The 24,519-nt window shown below is 56.6% G+C and overlaps 2 protein-coding genes across 4 annotated transcripts in view; both read right to left on the reverse strand.

Moving 5' to 3' along the window:
* Positions 1-726: 726 nt before the first annotated feature.
* Positions 727-6,972, reverse strand: CUNH6orf136 (chromosome unknown C6orf136 homolog). The gene is made up of 6 exons (XM_034757566.1): positions 6,595-6,972; positions 4,195-4,686; positions 2,968-3,056; positions 2,334-2,534; positions 1,206-1,275; positions 727-1,051 (listed from the first exon to the last, which is right to left on the reverse strand). The coding sequence occupies exons 1-6, from the start codon at positions 6,727-6,729 to the stop codon at positions 893-895; spliced, it is 1,146 nt and encodes a 381-aa protein (XP_034613457.1). The 5' UTR covers positions 6,730-6,972; the 3' UTR covers positions 727-892.
* A 4,363-nt stretch (positions 6,973-11,335) lies between these two features.
* Positions 11,336-24,519, reverse strand: part of ATAT1 (alpha tubulin acetyltransferase 1) — a 23,633-nt gene continuing 10,449 nt past the window's right edge. Inside the window, exons 8-12 of one of the 3 annotated variants that reach the window (XM_034757569.1) lie at positions 22,648-22,719; positions 21,004-21,223; positions 14,244-14,356; positions 13,691-13,736; positions 11,336-13,295 (exon numbers count right to left, since the gene is read on the reverse strand). In XM_034757569.1, the coding sequence (XP_034613460.1) occupies positions 12,959-13,295; positions 13,691-13,736; positions 14,244-14,356; positions 21,004-21,223; positions 22,648-22,719 (788 nt within the window). In that variant the 3' untranslated portion in view covers positions 11,336-12,958. Of the gene's footprint in view, positions 13,296-13,690; positions 13,737-14,243; positions 14,357-15,610; positions 18,809-21,003; positions 21,224-22,647; positions 22,720-24,519 lie in introns of those variants that run through there. The other 2 variants (XM_034757567.1, XM_034757568.1) reach the window with 2 other exon arrangements.

The raw sequence follows: 24,519 nt of genomic DNA on the forward strand, positions 1-24,519 counted from the left end.
AGGGGACTTCCAGCTTTTAATAGACACCCTCCCTGGGCTGCCCTGTCACCTGTGACAGCTGAGCCCTGTGCTTGCCCTGGAGTCTCCTGCTGCCTCATTGCCCCACTGGTGGGTTCTCTCCCCCCATGGCCCTGGAATTCACCAGAGGGCAGCTGATGTCAGTGCCCCGGGACTGCTTGGAGTTGGCTACTGCCTAGGTTGTGGCCTCATTGCTGCTAGGGGTTGTTCTCTGCAGGGGGTGGGGGTTGTTTGTAATTGCTGAGTGTGGGGGTGGGGTCAAGGGGTTAGAGCAGCACCAACACAGCTGTAAGGCACCTGGCAGGGGGTTGCCAGGAAGGAGTGAGTGCTCTCCGCAGTCAACCCTTTTCTCTCACCCCATACGGCTGGGAAGGGAGGACTGAGCTGGAAGCAGCTAGGGAAGACCCCCACCAGGGGAGGAACAGCCCTAGGAAGTTGCCTCATCTCTGGGGCCAGCAGGGAGCATTGCTTTGTGCTAGGATTAAACAGCCCCTATTGCTGTCTCCTCTACCCCCCCCAGGGCTGAGGCATGAGCGCCCCATGTGCTTCCTCTGCCATAAGCCCTCCCTACATGTTGAATTCCCGCCCCCCCCCCCCCCGTGAGATGCTGGTGTCCCACAGCTTCCCTATGCCTCTAACACAGCTGGTCTCTCCAGGCCTAGCCGCCCCCCAGCTCCCTGCCGTCCCAGAGCCACTGGCCCCAGCCCAGCCATTTCTCCACAGGGCTTTATTATGTACAGTTAAGTTACAAGTGGTTCTTTACAGTGCTTGGCAGGGAGGGGGCAGGGCACAGACCATGCAGCGGAGCCGGCGGGCCAGGTTTTGTGCGTTGAGGCGACATCAGCTCACAAGAGTCACAACATCCGGGGCTGGCTCAGCTGTCCCTGTAGCCCACTGGCGCCCCCTGCTGTTTGCCAGCCAGGACAGATAAGAGCAGCTGCAGAGAGGGTTTGTGCTCCAACAGGCCCAGGCCAACCAGCGTGGCCACCAGCAGCTTCTTCACCTTGACCACAGGTGGCGGGGACGGCATCAGCTACATGGAGGGGGAGAGGGGCAGGCGTTAAACGCTGGGGCAGCTGCTTTCACGGGTCATCTGCCAGGACCCCACACAGTAGTGCCCTGGCTCCACTCCAGGAGACAGAAGAGCTACCTGCCCCGGCAGTGGTACGGCCCGCCCTGGCACTCACCTTGTCTATCCGGTGACAGCGGATAAGCCCTCTGGAGTCCAAGAAGAAAGTAGAATAGGCGTCATAGGTCCTGGAAGGGGAGTATAATAAAGGACAGTCAAATCTAGTGTAAGGCTTATGGGGGAGGTTTGGGGCCTGGTTGGGGGGGCAGGGAGGGGAGCACTGCTAGCCCCCCAGGCAGGGTGTCTCTAAGGCAGCTGTTCTCAAACTTTTATGATCATGCCTCCCCCCCCCCCGCTTTGAGTCTTTCCCCCTCCACCACACTAATACATATACGGATACATGCAGCGACACTTCACTTGAATCAGTTTCAGCTTCTTTGTCACTTGAGGGTTTCGTATCTGTGGCACAACATTCCGTTGCAATAAGAGCAAGCGCAAACCTGCCATTGGGGCCTGTGCCGACAATTAAACGTGCACGCCGCCTTGTAGCAAACAAGTTAACGTACGGATGGCAGTGACTTTGTATGAACAGAAATCTGGCAGAATGCAGAGTGCCAGCTGAGGGCCTGATATGTCTGGAGCAGTGGTTCTCAACCTATTCACCACTATGGGCTGCATCCAATACTACCCGTATGGCCCTGAGCATGCTTTGTGGGCCACAACTTGAGAACCACTGAAGGGGCTTTGCTAGTTATTCACTGCTGTGGGTAAAATATGTGCAGTAAGGCTTTTTTCCCGCCCTATAGCTCTTCCCCTCCTCCCAGAAGGGCCCGCCCCCCAGTTTGAGAACCTCTGCTCTAAGGGCCAAGGAGGGGAAGGATGCTGGGACTTACTCCAGGGGAATACCAAATCTTAGGGCTTCAAGCAGTTCAGAGGCAGAGAAAACACCCCCCCCACACACACACTGGGAGCAGCTGGGGAAGACCCCATTGGGGGAGGAGCAGTCCTAGGGGCTAGAAAGTTCCCCCATCTCTGAGGGCAGCAGGGGCATTGCTTTGTGCTGAAGTTAAACAGTCCCTAGCCCTGGCTCAGGGAGGTCACGGCCCTGGAAAGCCCAGCAGGGAAGGAAAAAGGGCAACTCCCAGGAGTGGCTGCACAGCTCATCAGAACAAAGAGACAGGAGCAGCGAACATCTGTACAACCCGTTGAGGGAGGGTGGGTGCAGGGTGCCAGGCCGGGCTCTCACCTGTACAGCTCTTTCTTTTCCCTCTTGTAGAAGCGCAGCAAGAGGACGTGGAAGGGGATCCCTATGATGCGCCAGCGGGCCTGGATGCTACAGTTCTCAGGGTGCTGTGTCAGCTTCAGCACCTCTAGCCGCATGTTGGCGAAGTAGTTCCAGGCCACAAGGCGGCACAGGGTCAGCGCCAGCTGGTACATGACTCGGCCCCTGGTGGGGGGGAAGGAGGGAACAGCCCTCAGGCTAAGGCTGGGGCCTCCAGATTGAGGGGATCCCAATGTGGCACCCACCCCCAGGCCAGGTGAAGAATGGGCCGGTCCAAACCCTCCCAGCCCTTGGGGAAAGAATGGGCCTGTCCCACCTGCTCCCAGGATGAGAGTGGGATAAGCCCACCCCTTCTGAGGGGGGCATGGTCATCTCCCCCCACCCCAACAACCCTCGCCAATGGGAGGAATTAAGTCAATCCTCCCTCCCAAGGGAAAGTGGGCCAGTCCCACCACTCCCTCAGGGCAAGAGTAGTGGCACAGCCCCTAAGCTTCACCCCCCCCCCATGGGAAGAGTGGGCTGATCCCACCTGCCACCCCTCCAAAAGACAAGTGGCTTGATCCACTGCCCCTGCCCCCACCCCTGGCTTGGCACTGACCGAGTCCTCAGGTGCAGGATCTCGTTGACAAACTCCACGTCCTGGGAGTAGATCCCATAGTCAGGTATCTTCAGCAAGAAATTCGGCAGCTACAGGAGGAGGAGGGGGGGGAGAGCGAAGGCTCAGTAAGGGAAGAGGGGCCATGGGAAGGCACCAGGCTGGGAGCCAGGAGAGCTGGGTTCAAGTCCCAGCTCGGCCACTGACTCATTGTGCCGTTGAGCAAGACATGAATCTCTGGGCATCAGTTCCCCGGAACATGAGGAGAATAATCCTCCCTTTGTCTAGGTACAGTGTGAGCTCTTCAATGCAGGGCCTGTCCCTCCCTGTGCCTCTGCGCAGCATCTGGCACAACAGGCCCTGATCTCAGCAGGGGCAGGGACTGTCTCTCGCTGTGTGTCCGTGCAGCGCCCGGCACAACGGGGCCCTGATCTCAGCAGGGGCAGGGACTGTCTCTCGCTGTGTGTCCGTGCAGCGCCGGGCATTGCACAGGTGGCCCTCTAGGTGTTACTGTAATACAAGTGATCATGCCATGCTCACACCCTGGCAGGAGCCCCTCACTCAGCAAGATAACCCCTGCTGGCTGGATCAGGGGTTGCACTGACAGTTAAGATCCCTCAGTGGCACATGGGGCCTGTGTATAAGAAAGCCACCCTCTCCACTGGCCCTAGCCAACCCCCTCATTAGCTGCCTCAGCAGACAGGCCAGGGATGGTGTGCGCTCTCCTCTGCCCCCTACAGGGCGTGTGTTGAAGTGCAGGGCTGAAGCAGATTGGCAGGGGATGCTGCATGCGGGGGTATGCCCTGCCCCACTGCCCGTTCTGCCCCAACAATGGATTCCCTTTACCCCCAGGAGGGAAGGGTGGAGTACAAGGCTCCCATCAGTTCCTCATTCAGGCTGAGCTCAGAGGCTCCTTGCAGCTGTGTGACCCCTCAAAGCCGTCGGTAGGTCGCTCTGGAGAGCCCAGAGGGCAGGAAGGCTCGGCTGTGTAAGGAGGAACAGAAATAAGAGCCGCCCTATAGGCCTGGGGCTGGCAGACGCTAGCAGGAAAAGTGTTCAGCAGAGATGGGATCCAGGCAGGGAAGAGAATCCGGGCAGCGGGCATGGGGAAACGAGGGATGGAGAAGCCAGGCATACAGCCAGGGGAGAAGGGGGAAATGAGGGGTCGAGAATCCAGACAGCCCACCCAAGGGAAAGGCAGGGGACCCAGGCACCCGGGCCGTGGCGTACCTCATGCTGCAGCTTCTCGTACATGACAGCCAGGTGCTTCTCCATGTTGGGGTCGTGGTTCCCGGGTGAGCCAGAGGTGGCACCGGTGGCTGTACCGGCAGTGGCCTGGAAGTGTGTCCAGCAGGGCTTGCCGTAAAACAGGCTGTACAGAGAGTCCAGGGAGGCGCTGTCCAGGCCGGTGCCCTCACGCACGGTGATGTCGTCCTCCCGCTGCCCATCCACTGTGGTGACAGAGGCTTCCATGCCCTCCAGAGGGGAGAGGGCAGCGAGCTGGCGGGGGCACCCCTGCTCCAGACCCTGCAGCAGCTCACGCAGGCTCAGCTTCTGCTCCGATGAACTCGGGAAGGTACCACCCACCAGGCTGGCCCCTGGTGGGGGCAACAGGAGGGTCCTGACAGCTTCCACCTGCTGCTCTACCAGTGACAAGTGGAACTTCAGGGCTATGGGTGGGCCCAGTGCCTGTGGGGCCTTGTCCCAACAGGAGGCCAGGTCCTGGAAGGAAGAAGCAATTAGAGGGACTGAAACCACTCAGAGATTCTGCTGGGGTCCTTACAAGGGAAAGGCCCCATCTCCCAGTGGCCCCCGACCTATGGCCAGATTGGAGCCAGCACCCTCTAGAGGGGAAAGGCTCCATATCCCATTTCCCCACCCCTAAGATAGCCAGTCCCCTACAGACCAATCTCACGTGCACCCCTGATGAACCCTCCCCAAAATCCTGGGGTGGAGTTGACACATAACCAGGCGGAAAGAGTGAAAAGATTTATACCTTTAGCTCTCTCTAGAGCTGATCCTAATCTACATAGGCATGGATTTGCACAGCCCTGCTCCCCACATTCCCAGCCAAACCACAGACCTTACCCCTCAACCCTGCACTCAAAGTCACCACCACTGCCCCTCCACTCCTGTAGTCTTATGCCCCACCTCATTCACCCTACAGTCCCAGCCCCTGCACCCACCACAGGCCCCAGCCCTGCATCCCCCAATGTCTGCAGTCCTCTGCACCCCCAGGCCCCAACCATGCATTCTGCATCCCTCACCACATGCAATGCCTGACCTCAGCCTCTACACCAGGAGTTTCAAACACGCGGCCCGTGGGCCACATGCAGGCTGCAGGGTTCTTTCGTGCGGCCTACCAAGTTCCCCATGCCCCCCCGCCCCTCTGCCTACCCTGTGGCGCCACGAGCCCCGCACCGCTCCCTGAAGCGGCTGGAACTATGGCCCTACAGCCCCAGGCAGGGCGGGGTAGAGGGCTCTGTGCTCTCTCTTCCAGGCACCGTCCCCCACAGCACCCATTGCCCGGGATCGGGGAACCGCGGCCAATGGGAGCTTTGAGGGAGGTACCTGGAGGAGCAGCAAGAGCAGCACATGGCGCCATACCCCCCCTCCAACGCCCCCAGGACTCCAGCTGCTTCCTGGAGCAGAGCAGAGCAAAGCGGGGCCAGGGAGCTTGCCCTGGCCATGGTGTGCGGCGCTGCTCTAGGAAAGGGTGCCGGGCCAGAGCCTGAACCCCTCATGCACCCCAACCATCTGCCACACCCTGCACCCTGACCCCCTGTCCTGAACCCCCTGCTGCACCCCACACCCCAACTCCCTGCCCTGAGCCTCCTGCACTCCCTGCCCTGAGCCCCCTGCACCCCTCCTGCACTCCACACCCCAATTCCCTGCCCTGAGCACCCTGCTGTACCCTGCACACCTCCTGCACCTCAACTCCCTGCCCTGAGCCCCCACCACACCCCACACCCCCTGGGGGCAGGGAAGGGGCAGAGTTGGGGTGAGGACTTCGGGGAAGGGATTGGAATGGGGGCAGGGAAAAGGCGGGGCAGGGGTGGGGCCTCATGGAAGGGGTGGAGTAGGGGCAGGGACAGGTGTCAGTGATGTGGCCCTCGGCTCAATGCACTAGTCCTCATGCGGTCCTCGTGGTCATTTACGTTTGAGATCCCTGCTCTACATCCTGCCGTCCACCCAGGTCCCAGCTTCTGCAGTCCCCTGCACTCCCCAACCTCTGCATCCCTCAGCCCATGCACACACCCCAGACCCTGCACTTCTCCAAGACCATGCAACCCCCCAGTCCTCTACAGCCCCTCAGACCAAGCACCCTCCAAACCCCCAGGTCCCAGCCTTGGCACCCCCCCCAGCCTCTGCACCCCTCCAGCCCCCAACTTCCGCATCCTGCATTCCCCCACACTACCAGTTTCCAGTCATGCATCCTGTATCCCACAGCCCATGCACCCTCCATAGACCCTGCCCCAGGACCCCGCCTAGGACAACCTAGCCCTGACCTGCACCCCCTTCTCACCCCAGCATGGCAGCCCCGCCCCTCTGTCTTTGGCCCCGCCCCTTGTCTTTGGCCCCGCCCCCTGACCTCGACCCGTCCCTGGACCCGCCCCGCCCGTCACTCACTTGCTGCCGCGCCCGGTAGCAGCAGCGCGGGGACTCGCCCGGTCGCCACCGGGCCCCGCCCCAGCGGCAGCGCGGCCCCCACCAGCGGGCGGCGGGGCCCAGGAACCCGGCCACGGCCCGGCTCTGCTGGTACATGACGGACACGCGGGGCGGCCCCGGCTGCTCGCTCGCTCCGCTCAGCCGGCGAGACCACTGCGCACGCGCCGCCGCCACCAACGGGCGCGGCGCACAGGCGCACTGAAAAGCCCGAGCGTCCGGGAAGGTGCCATGCGCACGCGTCGCCCCTCCCACCCAGCGGTCTGTCGGCACTACGCACGCGCCGGTGGGAGGAGAGCAATTCGTCCTCGCGCCGGGAAGGTGACCGTCCGGCGACCAGAGAGCGCATGCGCACTCGGGGGGGCTGATTAAAAAAATAAAAGCCGTTGGCTGTCCAGTTGGCGCCTGCGCAGATCAGGACATGCGCACTAAGGCACCTGGGCGTCCAAAAGATTTGCGCGTCCGCACTGACACCTCCCTGGCGCAAGAAAGGAGAAAAGTGCGGGCTTGTACGCATGCGCATTAGAGAAAGTGTTCACAGGACCTCAGCTAGAAGGAGGGGCTTAAACCACGCAGGGGCGAAGCTTGCCCATAATAGGGGAGGGGACATATTGATGGGAGGGGCTTAACTCGTTCAGGGGGCGGGGCCACATTGGAGGGAGGGGCTTACCCCATACATGGGAGGAGCTTAACTCGTGATAGGCGGGACTTCATTGGAGGGAGGAGGAGCCTCAATTGGCTGCTGCTGCAGATCTGACTCCATCCTTCCCCCAGGTCTCCCTGTGGGTGGCATGGGACTTGACTCCCATCCATGTGTGGTCCCCCTCCCTGCTGCCTCCCTCCCTGAGGAGGGGCCCCCTCTGGGAACAAGACTCCCACTCATCATTATAATAATTAATGTATTCTTCATATATTGTGGTGTCCTCCTGGGTTTCCTTTCATAACCCAACAGGCGCTGTACAAACACATGGCCTCAAACCCCCACCAAGGAGGAGGTTTAAAATAATTGCAGGATGCGGCCCTAACAGTTGCTTCTTTCTGTCTAAAGAAGAACAGGAGTACTTGTGGCACCTTAGAGACTAACAAATTTATTAGAGCATAAGCTTTCGTGGACTACAGCCCACTTCTTCGGATGCATATAGAATGGAACATATATTGAGGAGATATATATACACACATACAGAGAGCATAAACAGGTGGGAGTTGTCTTACCAACTCTGAGAGGCCAATTAATTAAGAGAAAAAAACTTTTGAAGTGATAATCAAGATAGCCCGGTACAGACAGTTTGATAAGAAGTGTGAGAGTACTTACAAGGGGAGATAGAATCAATGTTTGTAATGGCTCAGCCATTCCCAGTCCTTATTCAAACCGGAGTTGATTGTGTCTAGTTTGCATATCAATTCCAGCTCAGCAGTCTCTCGTTGGAGTCTGTTTTTGAAGTTTTTCTGTTGTAATATAGCCACCCGCAGGTCTGTCACTGAATGACCAGACAGGTTAAAGTGTTCTCCCACTGGTTTTTGAGTATTTTGATTCCTGATGTCAGATTTGTGTCCATTAATTCTTTTGCGTAGAGACTGTCCGGTTTGGCCAATGTACATGGCAGAGGGGCATTGCTGGCACATGATGGCATATATCACATTGGTAGATGTGCAGGTGAACGAGCCCCTGATGGTATGGCTGATGTGATTAGGTCCTATGATGATGTCACTTGAATAGATATGTGGACAGAGTTGGCATCGGGGTTTGTTACAAGGATAGGTTCCTGGGTTAGTGGTTTTGTTCAGTGATGTGTGGTTGCTGGTGAGTATTTGCTTTAGGTTGGGGGGTTGTCTGTAAGCGAGGACAGGTCTGTCTCCCAAGATCTGTGAGAGTAAAGGATCATCTTTCAGGATAGGTTGTAGATCTCTGATGACAAACTAGACACAATCAACTCCGGTTTGAATAAGGACTGGGAATGGCTGAGCCATTACAAACATTGATTCTATCTCCCCTTGTAAGTACTCTCACACTTCTTATCAAACTGTCTGTACCGGGCTATCTTGATTATCACTTCAAAAGTTTTTTTCTCTTAATTAATTGGCCTCTCAGAGTTGGTAAGACAACTCCCACCTGTTTATGCTCTCTGTATGTGTGTATATATATCTCCTCAATATATGTTCCATTCTATATGCATCCGAAGAAGTGGGCTGTAGTCCACGAAAGCTTATGCTCTAATAAATTTGTTAGTCTCTAAGGTGCCACAAGTACTCCTGTTCTTCTTTTTGCGGATACAGACTAACACGGCTGCTACTCTGAAACCGTTCTTTCTGTCTGCAGACCACAGACAGAACCCCCAGCACCACAGCGCACGCTCCTATCCCTCCACCCTGCCGTCCTGCCCCTCAACTCCCCACAGAGCCATGGGAACAGCCAGGTGCCTTCTGTGTTGTGACAGTTGCATATATCAGACTGATCACCATCATCTTGCACTCCCTGTCCCAGCCCCCCAGACTGGCTGTTGCATCGTAGACTTGGATTGCGAGTTCTTTGGGGTAGGGGCCGTCTTTCCATCATGTGTTTGTGCAACCTGGCCTGATGGGGTGACACCACAATACAATTAATAAACAATAACACTGGAGTTGGCACACACACACACACACACACACACGGTCTCAGGCCCTCCAACATGGAGCATCAGGGACACACACACATACCACATGACATGTGTGACAAAGTGGGGGATTTTCTTAAGAGTTTTGCATGAATACTGTGTGGGTCTCAGTTTCCCTGTGTGCTGTGTGTGTAACAAGGTGGCGGGAGAGGGAGTTTGTTGTTACAGAGGATCAGGTGTGACCTCGCCTAGCAGTCGAGACCCTGGACAACTGCCTGGAGATGGGAGACCCTAGCAACTGGTGACCAGTAGGCCCACCCCAGCTTGGCAATCAGCCATTTCTGGCCAGTGGGAGGACAAAGGGCTGAGGAGAGAGGACCCCGGTGCTTGACCCACTGCTTCCAGCCAGTGGGGAACAAACGATGGAAGAGAGGAGGCCCAGGTGAGCTGGTTATCTGGGACCAAAGACAAAGGACAGGGGAGGAGCTGCTGTGGGAGATGATATAGGACGATGGGCTGAAACGAGGAGGCTTCTGGGCTGTGGAGAGAGCAGGCAGAGCCCACCTGGATGCAGGAGAGACCTAGATGTACTGTGCTGAGGGAGGTTAGGCCTGAGTCTCTGAGAGTTTTCTATGCTGTGTTCAGGTGCTCAATAAACCCTCCTGTTTTATGCTGGCTGAGAGTCACGGCAGGCTAGATATTGGGGTTGCATTATTCCTTCTGGTTGTGGAGGCCCCAGGGGTCCAGAGCAAGTAGACTCCCTGAGGGGGCGCACGGCAAGAGACAGGCATGCTGAAGGCTCAGAGAGACGCGGTTCCAGGAGGCGGAGGGGCTTACGGCTTAACGCCCAAGAGAGAGTGGACTCCCAAGAAGGACTGTCACACTGTAGGGGCTTCCTCCCAGGGACCATACGCAGCCAAGAAAGAGCACGAGTCCTGTGAATCCGTGACAACTTGTTTTTTTTTTTTAAAAGAGCTGATTTCTGACATTAAATTCTTTTTTTAATGGCACGCTTGCCCGTAAATCATGGCTTCATCCGATAATACAGATATCTATTAAAATACCAAATACCTGAAAATGACCAAAATAGTTAGCGAAAAACCTAAAAAATGCACAAAATCCCAGGCCTCTAAAAAAGTGCTCCTTGGCACTGAACGCCACCCGACCCCCGTGCTGAAGAAATCCATCGATACCATCTTCTAACTCAAATCATGTGTCAAGTGCCTGTTCAAAGCCACTCTTGAAGACTCTGCCAGGATTTTTGCCAGATCCCATTCTCAGGATCCTGCCGTAATTGCTTTAAGCAAACCGTTATGATGCTGCAAGCAAATGAGCACATGCTTAATGAAGTCAATGGGTGCTTGTGCTTAAGGTTAATAACAAGATCTCGCTCTCTTCATGGGGGAGTTGCAGATCCATCTGTTCGCTGGTTTGTTTATTTCATTCTCTTTAAAAGGCCCGACACCCTGCCACTCTTAAAACCATCGTACAAGTGCAGAGGCCAGAACCGGCAGGATGGGAAATGTAACCCCCCCGTAGCACCAAATAACCAGGATATGCAAACAATCAATTGGGGCTTGGCCTTTTCCATACTGGGATCCCACTCCTCTCTGCCTGGACTCCCCAGCACCATGGAAAGGGGCAGTGGCTCCCTGCTATCTGGTATGGGTCACAGCCCCGATCTTGAGTACCTTCCATTGACCCCACCCTCTGCATCTCTGGCTCCACCCCTCTCCATTGATGTTAACTCTAATGCCCCAGCAAGGAGCAGCCAGGGAGTGGGGGCCTGGGAGGCGGAGCATTGAGAAGCTTAGAGGAGAGAGAGATGGAGAAAGAGATGAATGATGGTGTCTAGATGAGGGATGAAAGACAGAGAGCAGGGAGGCAGGGGGATCTCCTCCCCACAGATGTCCCACCCCCATAGGAATGTATCTAGGATAGGGCAGTTGGGTGCTCTGCTATGACCCATGGCAGCATTTGACCCAGAACTAGTTGGAAAATGAGGGGGTGGGGGAGAGGGGCAGGTCCCCGTGAAAACATTCAATCTTTCAGCAAAAATTCAAATAGGAAACATTTAGTCTGAAAAGTGAAATATTTTGATTTAAACAAGCGTAGTTCGGGTGTCTTCAGTCCAGGTTCCCAGGTTGGACTACATCTCCCATTATACACCAGTCTCTCAGGGAAGAGAGGCAGATGCATCATGGGAGTTGCAGTTCAGAAGGGTTATTCTGCTGTAGGCTGGGCCTCCACTGTAGATCTATCTGATGATGTACCATGAATAAGGCTATGTTTTGGTCATGGGTATTTTTAGTAGAAGTCATGGACAGGTCACGCGTAGTAAACAAAAATACATGCCCGTGGCCTGTCCATGAGTTGTACTATATGCCCCTAACTAAAACTTGGGCCAGGGTGCCACGGGTGCTCCGGGGACCAGGGCGGCCGGAGGTGCTGGAGGGATGGTCTGGGACCCCCACAGGTGCTGGGGGTGGTGGGTGGCAGTGCACGGCCTAGGACCCCCGCTGGTGCTGGGTGGGGTTGGAGGGACTGGCAGCCTCCCTACCCAGCTCCGCGCAGCTCCCCGGAAGCAGCCGGCATGTCCTGCATCTCCTAGAGGGAGGGAAGGCTAGGTGAGCTCCGTGCACTGCCCCTGCCACGAGATCTGGCTCTGCAGCTCCCATTGGCCGGGAACCGCAGCCAGTGGGAGCTGCGGAGGTGGTGCCTGCAAGCAGGGGCAGCGCACAGAGCCCCCTGGCCCCTCCACCTAGGAGCCACAGGGACGTGAGACCCCCTCCCACACCCAAAATGTTCGGGCAGCCCCTGAGTCAGTTGCACCGGCCGCTGCAAAAGTAATGGAATCTGTGACCTCCGTGACTGTGACAGACATACAGCCTTAACTGTGAGCTCTTCGAGAGGGGAGGCGGTTGCATCATGGGAGCCCCTGGTCATGCTGCATAATGGGAATCGTAGTTCAGGTGTCTCATGCCCCCAAATTCTTCCCTAGGCTCGGCTTCCTGGAGGGGCTACATCTCCCATGATTCACCACAGTCTCTCGGTGAGGAGAGGCAGATGCATCATGGGAGACATAGTCCAGCCAGGGAGCCTGGCCCATAGTCGACCATGGGGACAGGAGTAAACTGAACTACAACTCCCATAAGGCTCTGCGGCGGCCTTGCAGAATTGAAATATTTTCGTTTTTTTGAGGTGTGGGGGAGGGAATGGAAATTCCCCACAAGGATCAGTTGCTTTTCACGGAACAATTCCATCTCATCGAAAACCCAATTTCCCATCCAAACACGGGTTTAGAGAGAACGTATCCCACTGCCCAGCTCCCTGATGTCTCCAGCTCTGCGCCCTCCGCGCAGTGACCCCTCCCTGGCTCCTCTCTCCCTGCCAACTACCCCCAGTGCTAACGAGAGTGAAAACACCGCGGAAGGGGGGGGGGCGCAGGGGAGGACACTGGTGCCTGGTCTTGGGGCCTCCTTTTCTCTCCCCAAAACCTCATGTGACAGCCCCTCCCAAACTTTCCAGACCAAAGCCACCCCCACACACACACTGTGGGGCTGGGATGGACCAGGTGGAATTTCAGGGGAATCCTTCCAGCCAGTAGACAATCAAGCTTATACTGGGATACCAAGCGACATGGGCCCATTGGTCCCAGCAGGGAGGAGGCAGGATACCCGACTAGATGGGCCTGTTGGCCTGGGTCTCTGCTGGCTTAGTGCTAGCTGCCCCCCTGCTCACCAGGGCCTGGTGTTGCGATATTCCTGCTTGTAGCGGATCCATTGGGCGTCCCGTGACACTCCCGCTACTGTCCAAGATAGCTGCTTCCCCCATGGCACTCTGGCTCGGTCGTACCACCTGCTGTCGAGCCGTGGAGGGAGGCAGTCCACAGGATCTCCTCGGCCTGAGGGCTTTGACTCCGAGGCCTTCCGGATGCCTGGGTCTTTAGTCCTGTCCGTCAGGGCCAGCTCGGTGGGAGGGGAGGTGCCCTCAGAGTGACGGACCGCCCCACCTGGCTGGGGTAGGAGGGCTGGATGTGATGGGTCCTGGCTGGTGATTATTGTGCTGTCCAACCTGACAGAGAGAGAGGGAGGCACCAGTCAGTGTCCTCTCGAGTACTGCCAGAGTGTGTGTGTGTGTGGGGGGGCGTGACGTGGGAAGCACAGTCCAAGGGCGGTGGATCAGGGGGTGGGGAGGGCTCCCAGCAACGAGGGAGGCGGGCTGTGTAAGGAACAAAAGCCAGAGGAGGAGGGATCACGGAGGAGTCCCAGAAGTTGGGGATGCTGGAGGCATGGGGAGCACAGGGAGGGATCCTAGCAGAGGGGAGGCAGGCGGTGTGGGGAACGCAGGTTGGAGGCGGGTCATGGAGGGGTCCCAGAAGCGGGGGGATAGCATGGGGAGAGCAGGTTGTGGAGTTGGGGGTGTCCTGGAGGGGTCCCAGAGGCGGGCAGCGGAAGCAGGAATCTTACCGGCCTTCTGAGTCCTGGAGTCTCCTTAGTGGCTCTCGGCTGCTCTCTGGGTCAACGAGGAAAATGGGGAGTGAGCAGCAATTCTTGTAACTTCCCTGATAGTGGCTCCCAATCCCCCCACCTCCTACCCTAGCCGCCTCGGGACTGCAGGGAGTGGGGTCAGTAGCTCTGCTGGCCCCAATGTTCCAGTATGCCCCTAGGGGGCGCTGTGCTGCAGGGAGCAGGGAGGACGTGGGGGTCTCAGTACACCTGGCAGTCAGTGCTGACCCCAATGCCGAGTGTAGCAGGGTGTGAGGTGGCGGCTCAGTAAGAGACCAGTGAAGATTTGGCAGCACTCCGGCAGGCTCCAAGGGGCTGGGACAGAACTACCAGGCTCTGGGGGCAGCTGCAGCCTGTGTGCTGCGCTTCGAGGTGGGTGGCTCAGAGCAGCGAGATGCCCACCTGCCAGGATGCCAAGGGCCGATCCCAGTCCGGACACACACACCCCCGCCCATAGTAAGAGTTGGAAACCCCGTCCCGGTTCAGTGTGGCATCCTGCACCTGCCCCACTCACCCTCTCTCCTCTCAGCGCCACCGGCCACCCCCTCAGGCAACGGGGCAGGGTTCCCATAGCGGCTGTAGGAACTCCGCTGAGCCACCAGGCCGTCCTGCCCCACAGCACTCGCCCTGGAGGAGAGAGGGGAGGAGACGGCGAGGGTGATGAGGATGAGGTGGAAAGTGAGGGACGGGGGATGCCAGGCTGGGGGGGGAGGCCAGACATGGCATGGAGTCTCATGGGATGGGAGCACAGACAATGTGATGGAATGGAATTAAGGTGGGGGGCTCAGCAGGGGGCACTCTCCCCTCCCAGGCGGTACTGACCCCATGGTCCACACCGTGCTGAAGGGAACGGGGTGGCAGCTCAGCCTGGGGCACTCCTCCTTGGCACTCAGCGCTGATGCCCTTGTTCCTGACAACCCTCGTGATCTTGAAAGACCTCCTTTGCACAGGGCCCTGTCCGAATCCCAACTCCGACACCTGCATTTCACCTCCCTGCCTTTCCCCCTACAAGATCCACTGACCCACTTCACTTCCTGTCCTAAGTGGCTGCACAGAGTCCCTGTGCAGCTGTTTCCCAGCTGCCCCACCCCAGAGGTGGCTGCATTTCAGCGCTGGGTGAGTGACACCCGTGCAGCATTGCTGTGGGGCTGTTCCCTAGCTGCCCCACCCCAGAGGTGGCTGCATTTCAGCAAAGGTGGAAATCACTCTGGGATCCTTAGAGGTGGAAGATGGTAGCCATGTTAGGGATCAGTCTACTGGCCTGAGAGGATCCCAGCTGACACAAAGCAGCGAAGGCAGCACCTGGCAAAGCCATCCTGGATTATACTCCAGACCTGGGCAGCACCAAGGGGTCCTGTGCAGTCCTCCAGGTGGGGTTCAATCAAACTGCTGCACTTAGCTTATTATTCAGGGCACCCAGCAGCTGGTGAACGGGGCTGGCTAGGCAACGACTAGTGGTTCTGTACCCCCAGAGAGACCCGTCCCCACCCCTAGCAATGTGCTGCATACCTGCAGGGATCGACAAGAGTCAATCCACTGATCCCACTCCCCTCCCAGAGCCAGGGATAGAACCCAGGAGTCTCGGCTCTCAGCTCCCCTGCTCTAACCACTAGACCCCACTCCCCTCCCAGAGCGGGGGCTAGAACCCAGGAGTCCTGACTCCGAGCCTCCTTGCTCTAACCCATTAGACCTCACTTCCCTCCCAGAGCCAGGGATAGAACCCAGGAGTCTTGGCTCCCAGCCCCCCCCCCTCTAACCACTAGATCCCACTCCCCTCCTGACAGCACAGCCCCAGGAGATGGTTCCAGAGCCGAGATGGGCAGAACAGTGCAGCTGCCCTCAGCCCCTGTGGTGCAACAATAAACGACAAAGGCGTCCGTGGAAGGTTTTGAATAATAATTAAAAAAATCTCCAAACTTTATTGAAATGTAAACAAAAGCTCATGTTCCCGCTAACGACCGAAGGCAGCTCAGAGCCCTGGGTGGCTGGGAGGGGACAAACGGGGCCAGAGATCAGAGAGACACTGTCAACCCAGTGAGCTAGCGATGCGCTGGAAGGCTGGTGGACAAGGCCCTGGGCTGGGAGCCAGGAGCTCTGGGCTCAGTTCCTAGCTCTGCCAATGTGTGGGTGTGACCTTTGGCAAGTCCTGGAGGTGCAGATCCTCCCAGGCATCTAGGTGGGTAACAGCTAGTGAGTTCAATGGGCATTGTGAAGGAGTGGGGACTTTCTGTAGTATTTGTATGGAGGCCTGTGTGTGCCTCAGTTTCCCCTGCATGTGGCACTGGTACCCAGTGGAGGAACAGATTTAAGTTTGCTCTCAGAGTAGGCTAAGAGATATAGGTGGGGGTCCCCTCCCTGCCTGGGTGGAACCAAGAGCCCTTAAAGAACTGGTGGAAACTGACCCAGATTAACAAGGGGGCCAGTGAGGGAGGACTGAGCTCCAGGGCTTCATGGATTTCCCCGCCCCTCTGCCAGGAAGCTGAACAAAAAGCCCAGAACAAACGAGCGAGAGGTGGGGGAGGAGTACTGGCTTCCGGAGGAAGCTGGGAGCGGAGGAAGGAGGTCGGCTTGAGAGAGACAGTGCCTGACCATGGAGTTCACTGTGCTTGAACTTCTTTCCTCCACGCTGACCTAAGAACCTCCAGCTGCCGTGTGCCGGGTGACTAACCAACGGTTACGTTGTTTGGAAGAAGCTGCCGCTGTCACGGTATTGACGGGGAGCACTGAGTACGGGGAAACTGAGGCATGTATATGTCTCATATAACTACTATAGAACATTCCCACTTCATCACAGGTATCTACATACCGATGAGGATCTAGGCATGAATTTCTCTGGCCTCAGTTTCCCCATCTGTAAAATGGGGAGAACAATTCTTCCCTTATCTGCCTGGTCTGATTGTCAGTTCTTTGAGGCAGGGCACAACGGGGCCCTGATCTCAGCTGGTGCAGGGACTGTCTCTCGCAGTGTGTCTGTGCAGCGCCCGGCACAACGGGGCCCTGATCTCAGCTGCGGCAGGGACTGTCTCTCCCTGTGTGTCTGTGCAGCGCCTGGCACAAAGGGGCCCTGATCTCAGCTGGGCCTCCAGGTTCTAATATAATTTAAAAATAAGTGCACCAGATTGGGGTCAGGGAGGATTTAGAACTAAAGTTTTCCAGTGTTAATAATTATTAACTAATTAACACTTTCATTAAGCCTCATGACGTACCTGGGAGATGGGGCCCTAATTTTATCCTCATTTACAGATGGGGAAACTGAGGCACAGAGCAGGGAAAGGACTTGACCAGTTTCACATTGTGAGTCTGTGAAGAGACTCAGGGATCTCTACTCCCAGCCTTCCTGCTTTAACGCACTAGGCCCCTCCACTCCCAGAACTGAGGATAGAACCAAGGAGTCCTGGCTCTCAAACCCCCCTACTCTAATCCACTAGACTCTTCTGCCTACGAACAGCTGTGATGCCTTCAGGGGAACTGGGGCAAAAGCAACTGAGAAGTCATTAACAGTGGTTCCTTTGGGGGCATCCTCCATAGCTCCCTACCATGGATCTGTCAGCTGAAGGGACCCCTCGGAGGGATCTGACAGTAGACAGTGGATCCCTCTGGAGGTTCTAGCCATTGGCAATTTGTAGACAACTTTTTTAGGAGGCATTTGTAATGGAGCCATATGGCAGCCCAGCCAACCAGGAAGCTGGGGGCGGGCTCTATTTGTTGGATTTAGCAATTGGCAACATGTAACGGATCGCCTTTGGAGGACGCAGGAGCCTGTCGGTCTTGGGTGTTGCTAAGGTGGGCCCCTTTTCAGATCCACCAATCAAAGAATCTGAGTTTGGTTTCAGTAGTTGGCAGCATGAAGCACATCCCTTTCTAACCCACTCAAGAGAATACAGAAGCAGATCTTATTCTGGAGACAGCTACTGGTGATCTGCACTGGATCTCTTTTAGATCCAGCCACTGGGAAACAAGGAAGGAGTCATATTTTGAAGCCAGCAACTGGTAATCAGCAGCAGATCCTTTTTAGATCCAGCAACACCACAAGACAAAGGGACTTTATTTCAGAGTCTTCTGTTGGTGGGCAAGAGTGGATCTTTTTAAATCTACCAACTGCAAATCACATGGGATCTCATTTTAAAACCAGGAATTGGTGACCTGCAGCAGATACCTTTTAGATCCACCAATTAAGAAACATAACCAGTAATTGGTGATCAGCAGTAATCATTTAAATCCAGCAAGCATGAACCACAAGGGGCACCTTGCTCTAGACTCCACCCACATTGGATCCCACTTAGATCCACCGAAAAACATAAGGGGAGCCTATTTCTGATTATGAGGTTAGCATTTGGTGATCCCTTTTAGATTCAGCCACTCAGAAAAATAAAGGGATCCCTTTCTCAAGTCAGCAAATTAGTGGATTGCTTTTAGATCCACCCACTAAGGAACACACATGGATTCTATCCTTAAGTAAGCCATTGGTGATCTGCAAGGGGACCTGGTTCTAGAGTGGATTGAGGAGACCTAGTTTGAGTCCCCTGGCAAGCTAGAGTGGATCCCACTTAGAACCCAAGACAAACAAGGGGGTCCTATTTCTGAGTCTAAGGTTGCCAATTTTCAGTGGATCCTTCGCTTTAAATCCACCTACAGACAAACACAAGTGGGAGGATCTTATCAGGCACCAAGCAGCGGATCCCATTTTGAGATCCGGCACGGGAGGAACGATCAGAACCAGATTTCCCACTGTAAACCTCTGAGAGTTTTGGATCCAAAGTACAACATACGCATATTTAAAAAAAAGGGGGCGGGGGAGAGCTACCGTGCTAACGGGACCGGATCCCTCTTCGGAGGGTGTTTTAGGATCATTCCATAGAAAACCAAGCAGCCCAGGAAAAACACCCACTGAGCCCCGGAAATAACCCGGCGTCTGCGCCAGTCCCCCAAGCGTATAAAAAAGGGCTGGGGAGGCGCGATGGGGCTGAACCCCCGCCCCTTGCCGAGATCTCAAGACACAAATGGACGACCAAGCCGGGACGGGGGTGGGGGACACAGCGGCGACGTCAATGGCTGGTGTTTTCCGAGCGGGTGAGGGAGCTGGGATGGGGAGGATGGGGCAGAGAGAAAGACAGAGAGAAGACAGGTTAGATCCCAGGCAGGCTGGGGAAAATGTGACCTAAGGAGGATCCCTTCCCCCCACCCAAAAAGAGATGGCTAGTGACTTCCGGTTCTTATCCCGCCTGTGTCGCCAGATGAGCTGAGCTATTGTGTGGTTCTGGACGTGCAGTGGGAACGACTAGAGGCACCAGGCGTTGCTTCTGCTGGGCTAAATTCAACCGCGCTGGAAAAAGTGGGAATAACTCCCCAACCGGCTGGAAAGCAGGGGGCAAGCGGCAAAGCTGGGTGACTAGCCCAGAGCTGAAACTGGCTGGCAGTGATGTCAAGTGAGAGCAGCTCAGAGCACGGCTTGCGCTGATCCAGACCTGGGCATGCAACGCCCGAGTGTGCAAACCGTGAGCGTACAAAACCAGTGGGGGTTGCACTGAGCTGACCCCGGCCATGCAAAGGGTGAACCCGCAAAATCAGTGCAGTCCACATGGATCCAACACGCTGAGCAGGCAAAGTGCGAGTGTGCAAAAGCAGAGTAGTTCGCAGGGACCCAACACTATTATGTGCAACACAAGCATGCAAAAGCTGATGCAGATCCAACCCGGTGTGCAAAGCACAAATGTGGAAAAGCGGTGTGGCTCACACTGGTCCAACGTGCTGGTGTGCAAAGGGTGAGTGTGCAAAACTACTTGGTTTGCACAGATCCAACATCTGCGCGTGCCAAATCAATGCATCTCGCACACATCCAGCATCTGAATGTGCAACAGGTGAGCATGCAAAATCAGTGAGGTATGCAGAGATCCAACATGTGTGGCTCCCACAAATCCAACATCTGAGCTGCAAAGGGTGAGCAAGCAAAATCAGAGCACTTGGCATGGATGCAACATGGTGGTGTGCAACACGAGTGTGCAAAATCAGCACAGCTGACACGGATCCAACCTGGCATGCAAAATCAGTGTGGCTTGCACAGATCCCACAGCACAGCGTGCAACACGAGTGCAACTTGTGCTGATGCAGCACTCGGCGTGAACATGCGAAAGAAGGTCTCCTTGCACCGATCCGGCACTCATACAAAACTAGTGTGACAGAGACCCACCCAGGACTCAGTGGGAACATGCAAAACTAGTGCACCTTGCACCGATGTGGGAGTCGCCGTGAATGGGAAAGCCAGTGCAGCTGGCACCAATCTAGCACTCGATGCAGACGTGCGAAAGCAGGGGAAACAGCACCAGTTCGACACCTCGCCAGTGTAAACCGAGGGCAATCTGCACTGACTTGGTATCAGAGCGAACACGCAATGCTAGTGGGTGGGGAGCCGGGCCTCAGCGGGAACGTCTACAGCCCAGAGAAGGGGATAAGTTTGACATGGGCGTGCAAACCAAGGGCTGGCAGTGTGTGCAAAATAAGGCCAACTCCCCCCAAGACAGCACTTGGGGTGGGTGTGCAAGACGTGTAGGATCAGGATAAGCATGCAAAGCGGGTGGTCCAGCCAGGACTCGCGAAATGACGTGACTGCTGCTTCCACCTCCCTGGTGCTGAGCGACTCCCCCACATTCACAGCCCCACTGAGTCTGGCCCAGAGCAGGGAGGCCCCACATCCAGTCTGCAGCTGCCCCCTCCGGGTAACTGGGGGAGGAGACAGAGCTGAGCAGCTGTGGGTTAGCGCAGTTCAAAACACAGGGCCAGGAGAATAAGGAGGAGGGTCACTGTCCCCCTTACTGCCCCTCCCCTATGGTTCTTGGCTGAGTCAGAAGAGGCCACCCTGCACCCACATCCCCCAAATTGCCAGGACAAGGTGTCAACCAGCAGCCCAGATCCAAGATCTGTAGGATCAGAGTTCTAGATTCTCAAGATCTCATGGGATTGGATGCCGTCCAAAAGCCCAGCGACCCAGATCTCCGGAACCGGGCACCACCTGGCAGCTCTGATCCCAAATCCCCAGGAGCAGGCGCTGACAAGCAGCCAAGAGCCCCGCTAATGGAAGCCACCCATAATTGGATGCCGCCCCTCTCCCTGCGACCAGACGCCACCCAAATCTGAATGACCCAACGCTGCCCAGCGGCCTAGATCCCTGTGACCGGGCACTGCCCAGCAGGATGTCCTCCATAAAAGGGCCCACGCTCCTAGGTACAAGGTCAGCTGGGTCCATCAGGGTTAGAGCAGCAACATCCCCCGCCCCGTACCTGGTTCTCCGCCTCTGGGCGGCCGGCTCGCCCTGCTCGCCGTTGAGCAGGTGGTGGGCGGCCGCGTGTGGGGGGCAGAGGCGCAGGTTCCGCAGCAGCTCCTGCTCGTTGAGGAAGGGCTTGAGGCAGGTGCGAACCGGCGAGTTCCCCAGGCTGCTGGAGCGGTTCAGCGAATGCGACTGGTTGAAGGGCCAGGGTGGCTCCACCTCCTCCTTCAGGACTGAAGGGAGACGCCCAGGATCAGACCCTCCGGCCCTGCTTCATACCCCCCCCACCCCTCTTCCTAACCCAGATACAGCCTGGGGGCCCTTGGGATCCTGGATTAACGAAGTGGGAGGGGGTGAACCTTGCAGAGTCATAGAGTTCTGGGACCTCCTGTTGCTAGAGAGGCCCAGGACGTGTGACATAAGGGCATGTTAAGAAAGAAGGGCCCAGGTTGTTCTCCAGCTCTCAGCCCCTCTTGTCTAGAGATGGCCCAGTGGTGAGGGTGCTTGTCTGGGCCTAGGCAGACCCAGGATCTATTCCTGTCTCTGCCCCAGGCTCCCTGAATGACCTTGGGAAAGTCACTTAGCCTCCCTGTGTGCCTCAGTTTCCCCATTTGCAGAAGGCAGATAATAGCAGGGCCCTGCTTCCCAGGGCTACTGTGAGGTGCTCAGATCCTATGGTGATGGGGGCTAGATAAGATCGATAGAACGTAATACAGACAGTCCCGTCCATCTGCCCCTGCCGTGTGGTGATAGCCATGGGATGAACCCCTCCAGCTAGCAGTGTGTGTGTGGGGGGGTCTAGTCTGTCCTCTCTGCAAAGTGGGGGGCAGGGATCTGCCCTCCCCCATCAGGGGGGAGGTGGGCTAGCCCCCAACAACTGTGGGAGTGGCTCCTGGAGAGGGCAGTGTGGTTGACGGCTGATTGGTGGGTGAAGTGGGATCATTGTGCATTGCAGTAAAGAACCCTCCGGGGTATGCGTTGGGTGAGGGAGGCAAAGGGGGAAGCAGAAGGGGAGCGGACAGTGCAGGAGCTGGGCTGGGGGCAGAAGGGAAAGGGGAATCATTCTAGCCCCCCCCCCCCATTCCAGTCAAAGCAAACGGGGGAAGGGAGGGACATACTGAAAACCAGACGTACCAGCAGCCTCATTTCGGGGGCCCCCTGTCACGGCCCTGCTGAGTCCAGGCGCCCCTGTGTGGTGACACTAGGCAGTGCAGGCTGGGTTAGTCAGGCTAGGGGCCCACAGGGTCCAGCAGCCTCAAAACCCCCTTTGATGTTCATTACAGCCACGTGCTGCCTCTTCTCAGCCACTAGGGGCGCCACAGCAAACCTCCTGGGATTGTTTGGGAACAGTGGGGCACATCCTAGGTGGGGATACTCCTGAGCCAGCCAGTCCCCCATCCACAAGCTGGATCACAGCCAGCGCCCCCTATCCCGTTCCCCACCCCGAGCCAACCAGACTGCTCCGCCCCTCCCCCCGGGGCTGGATCAGAGTGGGCACCCCCTAAGAGAGGAATGGCCCTGTATCTCATTTCCCACCCCCTTTAGCCAGCCAGTCCCCCATCCACAGGCAGGATCAGAGCCAGCGCCCCATAGAGGGGAAAGGCCCCATGTCCCATTCCCTGCCCTCCACCCTGGGCCGGCGCATCGGGTCTCTTACACTCTCGGTCTGTTAGAGAGTAGGGTTTTATCTCCTCCTCGGCACGTTTTGAAGGCAACTTCCTCACCGGAGCTGCAGGGAGAGGGTGAGAAAGGTCAGTCCAGAAAGGCGGAGGCCAGAAGGGGTAACTCCCACGTCCCAGAGCTGGAGGTTTCAAACCCATCCTGGGCTCACCAGACGGCTCAAGGGCCAGCCAAGGCCTCTGCTGGCAGCCTTGGCTTTCCCGCGGAGCACTCCAAACTAGGCTGTGATCACTCCTGGCCTAACTTCGATTGCCCGCTCTTTGGGGCAGGGCCCATCGCTTTGGTTGGGTCAGTACAGCGCCAAGCACAATGGGGCTGTACCTGGGCTAGTAAGCGCTACCACAACAAACGCACCCCGGGGTCCTGGCCAAATCTCACCATGGCTGATTGCATTGTACTGCCTCTCTAAGCACCGCACCCTGTGGGTTTCCTTTCCTTTCCAAAACGTGCACTGTTGCTGTTCGCCGTTAAATGGATGCTGCTCCCCACCTGAGGTGGCTGCATCTCAGCACTAGCTGACTGATCCCTGGGCCGTGTCACTGTGCGTCTGTTCTCCAACTACCCCAGCCCAGAGGTGGCTGCATTTCATCCCTGGATGAGCGACCCTGGTGCAGCATCACTGTGCAGCTGTTCCCTCCCTGCCCCACCCCAGAAGCGGTTGCATCTCAGCATCTGACGAGCAATCCCTGTGCGGTGCTAATGTGCAGCTGTTACCCAGCTGCCCCACCATGGAAGAAAGGGGTTGCCCTACAAAGCAGCGTGTAGGGCACCCACGCACCCCTGAACGGGATGCGGCCTCAAGGGGCATGAGCATTTCTGCCAGGAGGGATCCAATTCGAGTCGAATTGGCTGAGCAGAAGGAACAGCCGTCGCTATTATATCTGCATTCCCCTAACACTCAGTCACCGCTCAGGACCACGTTGTGCTGGGAGCCGTCCAAACCCAGATCACAGAGACGCTCCCTGCCCTCAGAGACGCTTGGGCCAACTTTTCCAAGAGCAGCCTCTGACTGTAGCCTCCCTTGCAGGTTTGGGCCCTTACCACCTAGCATCCACTTCCTAGAGTCTAAGGGCAGAAGGGACACTTGTAATCTGAGCTCCTGGATAAGCCAGGCCACAGAACGGCTTTGGATTGATTCCTGGTTGAACCAGAGCAGATCTTTTAGGGGGGGTGAAAAAGACCCATTCTTGATTTTAAAATCTCCAGTGATGGAGAATACAGCTGGGCCAGCAGTTAATGCCCTTCACTAGTAAAAATGTACCTGTCTCAATCTTCCAGCCATTGGATCTTGTTAGACCTCTGTCTGCTAGACCAGCGTTTCTCAAACTGGGGGTCCCAACCCAAAAAGGGATCTCAAGGATATTGTAGGGCAGTCACAAGATCACACAAATTATAGGGTTACCATACATCTGAGTTTTCCCAGATATGACCTCCTTTTTGGTCCTCTGACCTCCGTCTGGGTGAATTTTTGAAATACGAACAAAAGTCCATAATTTTCTCTTGCTCGTCCTTTTTCCTTGTCTTCAGAGCCGGGTGCCCAGCCAGGAGCTGTCGTTCTCCGGCCGCCCAGTTATGAAGGCAGCACTGCCATCATCAGCAGCGCAGAAGCAAGGGTGGCATTACCATACCATGCCACCCTTACTGCTGCGCTGCTACACGGTGGCAGTGCCGGCTTCAGAGCTGGATGGCCAGAAAGTGACTGCAGCTGGCCGGGCACTCAGCTCTGAAGGCAGCGCCTCCATCAGCAGCAGCGCAGAAGTAAGGGGGGCATAGTACAGTTACTTAACTCGGTAGGGATTTGCACTGATGTTGCACAGCGATGTCTGGTACCAAGAGTGAGGGGGGGGGT

This window comes from Trachemys scripta, unplaced genomic scaffold (genome assembly GCF_013100865.1).
Source record: "Trachemys scripta elegans isolate TJP31775 unplaced genomic scaffold, CAS_Tse_1.0 scaffold_28, whole genome shotgun sequence".
In the NCBI taxonomy this organism is placed as follows: domain Eukaryota; kingdom Metazoa; phylum Chordata; order Testudines; family Emydidae; genus Trachemys; species Trachemys scripta.

Excerpts from the sequence above, each read along its gene's own strand:
- CUNH6orf136 (XM_034757566.1), bottom strand. The coding sequence starts at position 6,729 with ATGTACCAGCAGAGCCGGGCCGTGGCCGGGTTCCTGGGCCCCGCCGCC. Across the intron at positions 3,057-4,194 it reads ACGAGAAGCTGCAGCATGAG|CTGCCGAATTTCTTGCTGAA; the intron begins GTACGCCACGGC and ends CTCCTCCTGTAG. Across the intron at positions 1,276-2,333 it reads GAAAAGAAAGAGCTGTACAG|GACCTATGACGCCTATTCTA; the intron begins GTGAGAGCCCGG and ends CTCCCCTTCCAG.